At 47.1% G+C, this 12,063-nt stretch overlaps 1 protein-coding gene across 1 annotated transcript; it reads left to right on the top strand.

The window, feature by feature from the left end:
* Positions 1-1,209: 1,209 nt before the first annotated feature.
* SFRP2 (secreted frizzled related protein 2) lies at positions 1,210-9,600 on the top strand. Its single transcript, XM_068542085.1, has 3 exons — positions 1,210-1,974; positions 4,343-4,423; positions 8,419-9,600. The coding sequence occupies exons 1-3, from the start codon at positions 1,476-1,478 to the stop codon at positions 8,721-8,723; spliced, it is 885 nt and encodes a 294-aa protein (XP_068398186.1). The 5' UTR covers positions 1,210-1,475; the 3' UTR covers positions 8,724-9,600.
* The last annotated feature ends 2,463 nt before the right edge of the window (positions 9,601-12,063 follow it).

The following is a 12,063-nucleotide window of genomic DNA, read 5'->3' as shown; positions in this document are numbered from 1 at the left end:
CCCACACACACACACACATTCCTCCTGCTGACACCCTAGTGCCGGTTTACAGCTGTGAACTTACAGTTTGGAGTCCTCCAGGGCACGAGATCTCCAGCTCCGCGAGCGCACAGGCCCTCTGCCTGTTCGCCTCCGTACACCCGGTGCCCGCCGGCATATGTAGCATGAAGGAGCCGTCTCTGCCCAGGCTTCGTGGATGTCTAAGCAGGGCTTCTTCCTCTGCCCCCACCCCTTCCCAGCCTGCCCACCTGGGGCACTTTCTACCAGTCCCTTGTGCCGGGCACCAGCCTTTCCAAACCGTGCCCTGAGGGCACACACCCCTCAGCGCCCGCCGCCAGGGCCAGAGTGGGTTAGGGCGCGTGGTGCCTTCGAGCCTTGAGTCAACCCGTTCCTTTAGGCAGGGAGGGCAGGTCTCTTCTCCCAAACCGGGAAATGGTGGGCAGTCGTGTGTGATTCTGACGAAACTCTGTAGAGGCGCTTCCACAATGGCCAAATTTTCCAGACTTACCCCAGCAAAATAACACCCCCAAGGTTTTATTGATATTTCCTTTTTCATGTAAAAGTTTTGCTCATACGACTCTACTTATGTAAATTCTGATATTTGGAAGGGCAGGCGGGAGCCACCGTACGGGCTGGGCCAGGCTGGGAACCGTGGCTGGGGGTCCGAGAGGAGAGCAACCAGGCCGAGACGGCCTCGGGCGGGCAGGTCCCGGGCGCGGGCCAGGGGCACAAAGGGCCGGCCGGCTGCTGGCTCGCGACTGCCCGGAACGCAGTTCCGCCCCGCAGCCCCGGGGCCCGAGCAGAAACTTCGTGCTGGGGTCAAGCAAACCCACGCCCGGGCCTCGCGGGGTCGGAGCGCGTTCCCTCAGGGACCTGGCGACAAGGCCGCTGGTCACGTCCCCCTGTCTCCCGCAGCCCGTGCTCCGCACGCTCACTGTTGGGGCGCAGCTGCCAGGCTGGTCTATTTGTTTGTTTGTTTGTTGTTTACAGCAGTCCTAGAGCGCGCGCTTGGCAGCATCCTCAGGGGCGGGGGGAACGGGGGTCGGTGGGGCGCAGCCAGAATTTCCTTCCAGGGAGCGCGTGAGGGGCATTCTCAACGGAAAACCAGACCCAGAGAGTAGTGACCAACCCTCCTCGGATTACTCTCCACTGGCTCCTCCCTCGCTCCCCCCCCCCACCTCCAGATTTGCATAAAATAGGCCAAGAAAACGCTGGCCGGGCCCCAGCAGTGGCTCACTCTGCTCCCCCGGGTCGGAGCCCCCTGGAGCTGGGCGCGGACTTGCTGCGCGGAGCCGAACGCAGAGCCCCTCGCCGCCGCAGTCCGCGCGCCCGGCGTCCCGGCGTTCCCACCGCCCGCTTCCCAGGCCCCGAGCCGCGCCGAGCGCAACGAGCGGGCCGGGAAGAGCTCCGGCCCCTGCCGCCTCGCGCTTCCCCGCCTTGGCTCCCTCCGCCCCACCGGGGGTCGCGCGCCCACGATGCCGCAGGGTCCCGGCTCGCTGCTGCTGCTCGTCCTCGCCTCGCACTGCTGCTTGGGCTCCGCGCGCGGGCTCTTCTTCGGCCAGCCCGACTTCTCCTACAAGCGCAGCAACTGCAAGCCCATCCCGGCCAACCTGCAGCTGTGCCACGGCATAGAGTACCAGAACATGCGGCTGCCCAACCTGCTGGGCCACGAGACCATGAAGGAGGTGCTGGAGCAGGCGGGAGCCTGGATCCCGCTGGTCATGAAGCAGTGCCACCCGGACACCAAGAAGTTCCTGTGCTCGCTCTTCGCCCCCGTCTGCCTCGATGACCTGGACGAAACCATCCAGCCGTGCCACTCGCTCTGCGTGCAGGTGAAGGACCGCTGCGCTCCGGTCATGTCCGCCTTCGGCTTCCCTTGGCCCGACATGCTTGAGTGCGACCGTTTCCCCCAGGACAACGACCTCTGCATCCCCCTCGCTAGCAGCGACCACCTCCTGCCGGCCACCGAGGAAGGTAAGCCCTCCTCCTTATTACACACACCCCCACCAGCTCCGCTAAGACTTTCCGGGGGTGTTCTCGCGGCCCCCGCCCCCCATCCCGATGCTTCCCCGCCGGGGGTGCCAGTCCCGGGCAGGGCAGACGCTCTCCTTGCCCTGGTGTGTCATCGTGACAAATCTGAGATACCCCCCCCCCAAACACACACCCAAGTCTCTCATTCCCTTCCCGAGTTATACCAGTTGCTCTTTCTAAGGGACAGTTTAGAAGGGGGGTGGGGGGAGAAAACGTAGAACTGAAAGAGATCTTTCCCGTGTAGATATATGTACAATTCTTTTTGAAGATGCTAGCACGGGGGCCGCAACTGAGAGTGTTGGAAGTGGTCCTGCTAGGAGGAGTTGGCGGTGAGCACCCTGGCCAGAGCACGCTGGCCTCAGCCTCACGCAGCACGTTCTTACCACTGGGCAGGATTCTAGGCACAGGGACATTCCCTACAGGCACGATCGCCAAAATGTGCAAACAGATAGTCTTTTAAGGCACTCTCTGTTCTTTGCCGATTTAGGCTTTGAAAATAAAAAGCAGGACTGGCTCATGCAGGTTGAAAATTGAGCATTGGTTGTAACTGCTCAGAGGTCCAAGAAAGAGGGCACAAAGGGAATCTCCAGGAATCATTTTTCTATCACTAATCAGCTTTTATCTTAGGAGTGGTTTTAATTAACTGGAGAAAATCGTGCAAAAGAGAGTTTCCCAAGTTTTTTTAGAAAATAGAGGGGGAGTTCCTGTGCAGAAACCATCAAAGCAATGAAAACCTCATGGGCTCTTGATAGTCTTCCTGAAAGGAAAACATATACAATGTGTCTGAGCTGATTTAGGTCCCCCCGGGATGGAAAGGGGGCTTCCTAATCCCTTTCAGGGCTCCACCAGCGTCTCCCTTTCCATCTCTAATTGTTTTCCTACAGCCATCATTAGTTAAAGAAAATGCAAAGTTGCTTAGCAATCTTTCCTGGCAGGCACCGTGAGTTTGCAATCATCTTATTGGTTAGATTTATAATTTATTGCAAATGTTTGGCATATTTCAAACATTTGTCCAACATATACCACAGACCAACCAAGACAGGTTAGTAACATTTTATATACACTCCTAGAGCTCCTAATTGGAAAAGTTTCATTTTGTTTGAGACAGGGGAGTTAAGGGCAGTTTTATGTGTGTTGCTTTTGTTTTTATTTTTCACAGTCCCACAAACATTATATACTACATTTCTCCAAAAAGTCATTTCCCCCTTCAAAATAAAAGTTTACGTGTTTCAAAATCTGCTCTGCGCTTTTTCTTATTTGATAAATAACTTCTAAAATGAGTCATATAGTTCTTTTTTCCCTGCGAAAATGCAATTTCATATTAATGAAATTTCACCTAAATTTTAAAGACAGCATTAGTACATTTATAAGTGGGAGAAAATGAATGTTTTCTTTTTTCCCTTTTCCCAAGGAATCAGACTCTTTTAGAAGAGCCTTTAGCAGGCTCTCTCATGATTGTGCTAGTGCACCTTCCTGGGTTTGGTCAGATTTCAACTGGCTTCAGGAGAAGCTTTGGGTTTTTGTTTGTTTGGGTTTTGTTGTTGCTGTTGTTTTGTCTGTTTGTTTTTGAGAGTTTGAAACAGGCAAAGAGAGGCAAGAAGAATCTGCACCAGGGATGAAGATAACAGTGAAATAAATGCTGCTTAACTCAAGCACAAACTTGGCAGAAAGCACGAGGTGATACAGAACCATTTAGAGCAGGCTATAGTCATTAGCAAGGTGTGCTACCAAGGGGGAAGAACCCAGACGTGAGCCTTACAATGCTAGCCACCCCGCCCTGTCCAGACCTGAAAATATCTTGAAATGACTCCCCCGAGAGACAAGTTAGCTGAAGAGCCCAGCAGAGGCCAGGCTGCACCAGTGACCTGCAGCTGAGAAAGACGATCTTCTGGCCGTAGTTTGTGGTTGCTAGTTTTCCAAAATTCCTTAAGGGTCTTTTGGTGCTTTCTCCTCAGAGAGGCTTTGGGACTAACTTTTTCAGAGACCGAGTTTGTCCCAGGAGTGGGAGGAAGAGTGAAAAGCTGCAGCCTGTCTCAGTTACCTGAGGCTGCACCTGTACACTCCACCAGGGTGCCCTTTGCTTGGGGAGTCATCATACATGAAACACAGCACGTGGGTATTTTTGCCTGTCCGAAAGATGGGAGGCATGGGAGACTGTCTTAGGAATGAGTGGTTCTTCTTTTATAAATGAGGCAGAAGCTGGGGTCTTCCAGGACAATTGCTACTCTTGCCTGAATAAGCCCCTGAGTTGTTTACAAATGCCACCTGCTGTTTCATTTTAAGCAGACTTACTAACTTTTCATGTTTCTAGCTCCAAAGGTATGTGAAGCCTGCAAAAATAAAAACGAAGATGACAATGACATAATGGAAACTCTTTGTAAAAATGATTTTGGTAAGTAATACACCACCAACAACAAAAGTTTTATTGCCCAGTACAACTGAAAGGTACAATTCATTAAGATGTTACTAGATAAAGTTTGGGTGACATATCATCACAGCTCATCTTTCCTTGAGCTAATCATCTGTGTTATCCTAGTTTCCTCCCTATGTAACTATCTTGTATTGAGTTGTATCTTTTTAGGTGAGAGTCATTGCTCTGTTAAGCAATAATCAAATAATGAGAATTGTTCACATTATGAATTTCCAATGGCACATTTTTCATTTCACTATGGCTTTTTCTTGCCAACAAGCATAATCTTGGACCATGTTCTCTTTTAGTCACTTAACATGTGTCCCAGGGATGGGAACATGTAAATATTAGCCTCAGCAAAACAGATTCAAGGCATGAAGTTGGCCAAAAATTGAAATTTACTCCAGTGCCAAACAGAAATATTTTTACGTTATTCATAACCCATGATGCTCTGCTTCCCATGTTCCACCATCAGTGAGTATATCCAAGGTACTTGTTAATAATATGTCAGGGAGAGTTTCCTTAAATTTAAAAAGAAGAAACAATAAAGCTAGGAGTTTACTTTGGCAAGATACATGCAAGGTGCCGTGATGACAAGGTTCTGGAGCACAGTAAATAATGTGCGAGGTATGTTACCCAAGTTCCACGGCGTGTGGGTCACTCCCCTTAAGAAAGAACTATAAGAGGAAGGAGGGTTGGAGACTGTCCACCCAGAGCTCCAGCAGCACCTCATCTGTGTCCTCAGGCCTCCAAGGGGAGCAGAGGAGCCAGCTAGACACAGGATCAGTGCTGTGTTGGGGGAGGAGTTGGGGATGGCCAGGAACTTTGCCCAGATACCTGAGACATTCGTGTTTTCCTCCCATTCCAAGAGCAGGCACTTTTGGGTGTGTTTGAGGGGTTGGTATTTAAAGGTATTTATTCAGGCAGAAGGTTGAATTTACTGGTAAACAGATGTGGTCCCTGTTCTAGCAAACAATAACAGACTGTAACAGATCTGTATGAACACTTCTACATACTCAATTAAGTCCTGGAGACAGAGAAATCACTCCAGCGCCCACTGTGGAGGACTGCCCTCCCACCCTCTCCTTACAATTTACCAGCCCAGAAATCTCAGACCTGGCCAGGTCCCTGAAACTGGAAACAACCCAATCACTGCCCCTTACAACCCCAGGTGTCTTGCAGGAAGGGTCCTGGGCTTAACCTTAGCAGGTCCCGGGACAGCCGTAGCTATAGGAGAAGCTTCAAACAGCTGAGGAAGGGGAAAGGAAGGAGGTAACTCTGAGTCCTAGCCAGTCCTTCCCCTCAGTGAGAGCCACAGATGGATGATAGGGTTTCAAATGTCTATATTCTAATACATACAGCTCTCAGAGTAGGAGAGGGCCAGGCATGTTGGCAGCAGCAACCCTAAAGCTCCAGAGCCTTGCCCAAAACACGGTTCTTAGCTTCCATGCTACAGGATTTGATTAAGGACAAAATTTTTAAATATAATTTTAATAAAGTTTATATAAAAATGTATATAAAATATCATTTTCTTCTGGCAAGTTATGGCCTTTGCACCAGATTTAGTATAGATCTCTCTCCTGACTTCCATGAAAAAGTTTAGTGGGGCTCCAAAAAAGTTGAAATTAGAGCACATGCACACACACACACATTACCTGCTTGCTTTGTGGCTTACCTTACAGAAGACCTCCTTCCTAAGGATGCTGCATCAAGACCTGGGCCAAAGAAATGTTGTGTGTGTGTGTGTGTGTGTGTGTGTGTGTGTGTGTGTTCAATGTTCTCTCTCCTTAGAGGAGAGAGCCTTTCAAAACAACATGGAAGTCATTACACTTAAGGTATCACACATGCAGATACCTCACAAGCTTTGTTTTCTATTTCTCCACATTCAATTTGTCCCAAAGGGGATAATGAACCTAAATTGTAGGGGGTGCGTGTTATACTGGTTTATAAGCGGTTCTCCACATCGCCTCTGTACTCTGGGGGAGTAATGAAAGGGTAGAAGGAACCAGGGTAGAAATCGGAATCATCCATGAAAGCATGACACTCTCTCCACTGCACTTGGAGTACAGGGAAGATGGAGAAGACTTCCTTATTACAGTGGGGAAAGTACTGGTGAAGAAAGAATAGCCCAGAACTGCCTGCGTCTGAATTCAGTCTATTGTTGGAGCAGACAGTATCAACACCCCTGCCTCCTACCATGTGTGGCATCCCCGTTCACATCTTCCAGGGCAGGAAAAGTTATCTGAGGACTTTGATTCCCTATATTTGGTCCCAGCTGAAAACCCAGGGAGGAAATGTCTGAAGTTCTCCCATGGTAAGCTCTTGCAAAGTTGGTTATTTCATAGCTAGAGAAAGATGAGTAATAAATCTCCCCCCTTGTTAAAAGTGATGGTTCTTCTGATATTTGGAGCTCAAGAATGTCAAATTTGACCAGGAGAAATCTCACACATGCTCTGTCTGTGCTATGGATGAGACTCCCAGGTAACATTACAATCACTTCTCCCACCATATACCTTCCCCACTCCCAGCCCTTAGGCAGAGGCCATAGGAACATGTGACATTGCCATGTGGCTTATCTCATGATAAACCCTGAGAGCTCAGTACTACAGCCCAGATGCATATCAGACAGATAATGGTTGGCCAAGTCCCAGTATCCTTGATTTACCTAGTTGAGCCTCAGTCATTTCTTGGTTGACTAGAAAAGCCATGCTTAGTCAAATTCCCCTTCTGAGAGAGAAAGAAAGAAAGAGGAAGAAATTTCCAGAACAGTGATATACACAAAAAAACCTCTTCCTCTATTACTAATTTAAACAATGCATTAAACTCCATCAGAGTCAGGAAGTCACACCTGCATGTCATCTATATGGAACAATTGTTAATGTCACCAAGGGTCTGACGACACATTACAGTGGGCGTATTAATGCACCAACCAGGACAAGAAATTCGATACTATGCCTAAGAGATCACAGTGGTGTTACAGGAGGAGGTTTGGGGACCAGAGTTCTGAGAATTAGACCTTGCCAGGGCACAGCCTAACTGGGTGACCTCATGTTAAGTCACTAAACTTCTCTGGATTTCAGACTCTTTGTGTACCAAGAAGAGATTTTAACTGGATGATCCCTTCCAGCCTTAAAATTCTATCCTTTCCCTGCCTTCATGGAGTCTTGAAATTTAATTCCAGCATGTATGTTTGTAGGGTTGTCTTTCCCAAAGCATACTGTTCATGACTATAAAATGTGTCTTTTATCGTAAACCACTTACTTTTGGTCTTAGCATTCTAATGAGTCTACATATCCATCTTGGAAACAGTACATATATGATCTGTAAACGCCTTGGCCTCGGACAGGCAAATGATAGCATATGAGGATGAGGTCTTCAGAAAAACACTTTTACAGCTAAGCATGTTGTGCTCTTAAAAAGAGTCTTGGCTATTTTTTCTCTGAGTTACTTTACCAAATCAAATGCAGCTGTAAGATCAATTCTCCTTCCCTGTAGTTTGTTCTTTAGAAAACAATGATTTTGTGATATAATTTCCTTACAGGTTTGTCCAAAAACCTCTCCGACGTAATAAATTGAGTTTAACGTTTACGGCCACAGAAGGATCGTGTTTCACCTAAGAGTCAGGCATTTCTTTTCATGCTGAAGTTTCCAATAGGGGAAGTCATTTGTCAAGGAGAGCACACACCACAGGCAGCCTACGTACAAACACAAGAACACAAGGGCAAGGAAGAAAAGTCAATTGAGTCCCCGCAAAGAAAGTTTTTAAAGGATGGCTGGTTTGAAACAAAGTGCCTGACAAACCCTTTGAGGCTTTAGAAATGGAGCCACCTGCTGCCCTCAGCTCCCAACCCCCTACCCGCAGCCCCTGACTGTCCCATCAGCCCTGGGAAGCTCTTCTTCCCTCTCCCAAGCCGAGCCACAAATATGCAGTGGGATGTGTTCCCTCCTTATCACTCTGTCCTCTCTTGTCTTCGTAGCACTGAAAATAAAAGTGAAGGAGATCACCTACATCAACAGAGATACCAAAATCATCCTGGAGACCAAGAGCAAGACCATCTACAAGCTGAACGGTGTGTCCGAGAGGGACCTGAAGAAGTCGGTGCTGTGGCTCAAAGACAGCCTGCAGTGCACGTGCGAGGAGATGAATGACATCAATGCGCCCTACCTGGTCATGGGGCAGAAACTGGGCGGAGAGCTGGTCATCACCTCTGTGAAGCGGTGGCAGAAGGGGCAGAGAGAGTTCAAGCGCATCTCCCGCAGCATCCGCAAGCTGCAGTGCTAGTCCCGGGGCCACCACCCGGGCTCTGCTGACCCTTCCCACTTCTGCTGTGGGACCTCAGCACTCATTTCCCAAGCACAGTCCCTGCAGCTCCGGCCCCAGCCTGGAGCTTCCCCTGTCTTTTGCACGTTTGCACCCCTGGCATTTTCTGAGTTATAAGGCCCCAGGAGGCCTCAGGAGCAAATAGTTGTTTTCACATAAAGGAGAAACCCACCCAAATCTTGTAGAAATCTTCCAACTAATAAAATCACGAAGATTTTTATGAAGTTTTAAAATAGCTCACTGAAAAGCTAGTTTTGAATACGTGCAGCCGTGACTTGGGTTTGATTTTTTTTGGTTGTTTGGTTTGGGTCAACAGATTTTCACTTTCTGCTGAGGTTGCCATAACGTGCAAATAGCTTTACTTTTCTCTGTGGCCCAAACTTTCACTTTTCTGTGTGGGTCCGAAACCCAGTTGAGATAAAGCTGGCTGTTATCTCAACTTCTCTCTCAGCTCCAGCCTGACACTCAGCACCTAAGTCTTATAACAATTCACCTGTCATTTTACATCCCTGTTGGGAACTTACAACTCTAGCATGTATTGCATTTTGCATTTCCAGGTAGAGTACTCCCATTTATAAAAACCACATTAACCACCGTAGCATGAGTTCTTCAAATAAAGGGCAAGACAGACTGGTGTTATTGATTGACCCGAGTACTTTAAGCTTTGTTTAAAACATTTTTTTACTTAATTTTGCAAGTTAAACCATTGTAGCTTACCTGTAATATACATAGTAGTTGACCTGAAAAAGTTGTAAAAATACTGCTTTAACCAACACTGTAAATATTTCAGATAAACATTATATTCTTGTATATAAACTTTACCTCCTGCTTTACCAACTCCTGGTCTTGTGTCTTGTCTTCTTCTTGGGAGGAACTGGGAAGGGAGCTGAACAAGAGCTGTCACCTCCTTTGTCCTGAGGCCCAGCCTTCCCGCAGTTTTGAAGTGCCCGTTTCCTCTGTGACTCAGAAAGTGCCTTTCCCCACACCACCCATCACCCGCTCCTGCCTCCCATCTCACTCAGCTTTTACCACTGCGGACCCTGCCGGGAGGCAGGGATGGGCAGGCTTTTGTCTGGTCTCAGCAGTCCCGCAGCAGCTCGTCGGGACACTAGTCTTAGCCTACGGTTCACAAGCTTGACAGTTGTGCTTTTCATTTCTGCAGATTTTTATAATGAAAAAGAATCACCATTGCAAAAATGTTCATTCTTTCCCCACTTCAACTCTAATGCTCAGCTAAACAGAACCATGATTTGAAGAGTAGCCACTGGAAGGCAGAGGGTAGGGAGGGGATGGTGAAAAAACAGCATGAAGGTGAGAAGGGCATCCATCCACAAAGCGTCCGTCCAAACGCTTCGTTGTTCTATTTTAGGAGCCTCCAGAGAAATTCTATTAAACACACGAGGAAACAGGCTCAGAAGGGTTAGGCGGCGTGGACCCACTGCCACAAGGTAGAGTCAGAGCTAAAACTCAGGCCTTTCAGATGACAAATTCTATCTTCTATTTAATCCAGGATGGATTATAGGAACAGGGTGGCACTCATCTATTCAACAAATACTCATTGGGCATCTGCTGCATGCCTGGCCCTGTTCTAAGTGCTGTGGACATGTACATCAGTCCTTGTTCTCATGGCGTTTACATGAGAGGGTGAAAGAAAATAACCACAATTACAATTATATATTTACAACTGATAAGTTACATGAAGTATAAGGACAGGTAATACATGAGAGCAACAGAGTGTCCTCAGCAAATCCGAAATTTTTAGTGGTGTTCGTGTGAAGACTTTATCTGATAGCATTTTGTTGATTTAGTTTAAAAGTTTCCTGAACATACAGCCATGATCTCTCTACAGCGCTTCAAGCTCTTCTAGCTCCAAAAGTCAATAGAGCCCTTTGCCTACCTGAGCTGCACAATTCCTTTCATCTTTCTCTGGATTACCACCTGACTCTGCTTCTCACCGGTTCCACAAACTCATGGCACGACCCTCTTCCTAAAAGGCACGCATGGACTGGAAGAGGGACACTCATGATCAAGGCCATTACTCATTGTAAACATTTGAAACAGGAAGCTAGGAACCCTGGAAAAGGCGAGAGAGAGAGAGAGAGAGAGAAGATAAAAGACAAAAGAAAGTAGACCAAGGATTTAGGAATTAGAAAGTGAAAATAGGTACAACACATCCAAAAGTAGTGGAAAGAAACAATTTGGAAGAAACTGACCTGTCTGAATGCCCCCTCTCCAATCAAAGCAAAAGCCACCTGCCTGTGTTAAGGGATGCAAACTCTCCAGCTCTGGAGAGCTTGTTAATGCCAGACACAGCCTCCTTTGGTCATGTTGTAAAGAAGTGGCAGAGGCATCACTCCCGTGCCTGCATCCTGCCTTATGGGCCTCTCTATGGACTTTCCAATCCCCACACAAATCTTGTTCCCATCTTTGGCAAGCCTATAAGTCAATGAGACATGTTTGGACAGAGCAGGTAGGTTTTTGGTTCACTTTTCATTCTGTTTTATTGTTTTCTTTTGCACGATGATTCTAATATGTATGTGGCTCATTTTTGAAATAATCATGACTGTATTCTTAATTAGTTTTTCAACTATTAGATTTCTTTCATAGGCAGATAAAAACACAAATGTTCACCCATTATTGGAAAAAGAAAGCAAGCAATCAGAAGACATTGGATTTCTGAGTTTCCTAAGATGATTCGTGACCTGTTAATAAACTGCTAAAATGCCCCAAATAGGAGATCAGGAAAGTTTAGAGATATAAAAACTACACATCTACTACACATGTAACTCCTCTTCCCTTTCCTAAATAACCTGAGAAATGAGTTGTGTACAAGAACACATTTATAAGACTTTTGGGGCAACATTTCCTAAGTGTTCAAAAGCTCTGTCTACGTGCACTGAAATTCATAGAGTTAAAAAAGATCCATTTTATCTAACAGCACCCTCCAGTCTTCATTCCCTATTCTGTCATCAAATGATAATTTGATTTTTTTACCTTTCAAATCTCGTTTACTACCAGGTTTTCAATGTTCTTGATGGCGGGAGGGGTCACCTTGGAAAGCAAGTCCAGGCATATGTATCCTGCATGCAGTCACTGCCTCTGGATTATGAAACAATGTAATTTTTGCCCATGAAACTTGTTGCACAAATACACATTAATTCATTAACTCAGCAAAGATTTTCTGAGCACCAACTATCACCATTGATGTATTCACTCAATAATAGGTAGTGAGTGCTTACCCACATGCCAGGCGCTGTTCTAGGTGGTGGATGCACAGTGATCCTGCCCTCCTTCAGCTTCT

Source organism: Eschrichtius robustus, chromosome 4, assembly GCF_028021215.1.
Source record: "Eschrichtius robustus isolate mEscRob2 chromosome 4, mEscRob2.pri, whole genome shotgun sequence".
Classification (NCBI taxonomy): domain Eukaryota; kingdom Metazoa; phylum Chordata; class Mammalia; order Artiodactyla; family Eschrichtiidae; genus Eschrichtius; species Eschrichtius robustus.
The sequence above is the reverse complement of the archived record's forward strand: the minus strand, read 5'-3'. Positions and strand labels throughout refer to the sequence as shown.

Bases quoted from the DNA above. Each gene is read 5' to 3' on its own strand.
- SFRP2 (XM_068542085.1), top strand. From the start codon at position 1,476: ATGCCGCAGGGTCCCGGCTCGCTGCTGCTGCTCGTCCTCGCCTCGCAC. The intron at 1,975-4,342 runs GTAAGCCCTCCT...TCATGTTTCTAG, and splicing joins CCTGCCGGCCACCGAGGAAG to CTCCAAAGGTATGTGAAGCC. The intron at 4,424-8,418 runs GTAAGTAATACA...TTGTCTTCGTAG, and splicing joins TCTTTGTAAAAATGATTTTG to CACTGAAAATAAAAGTGAAG.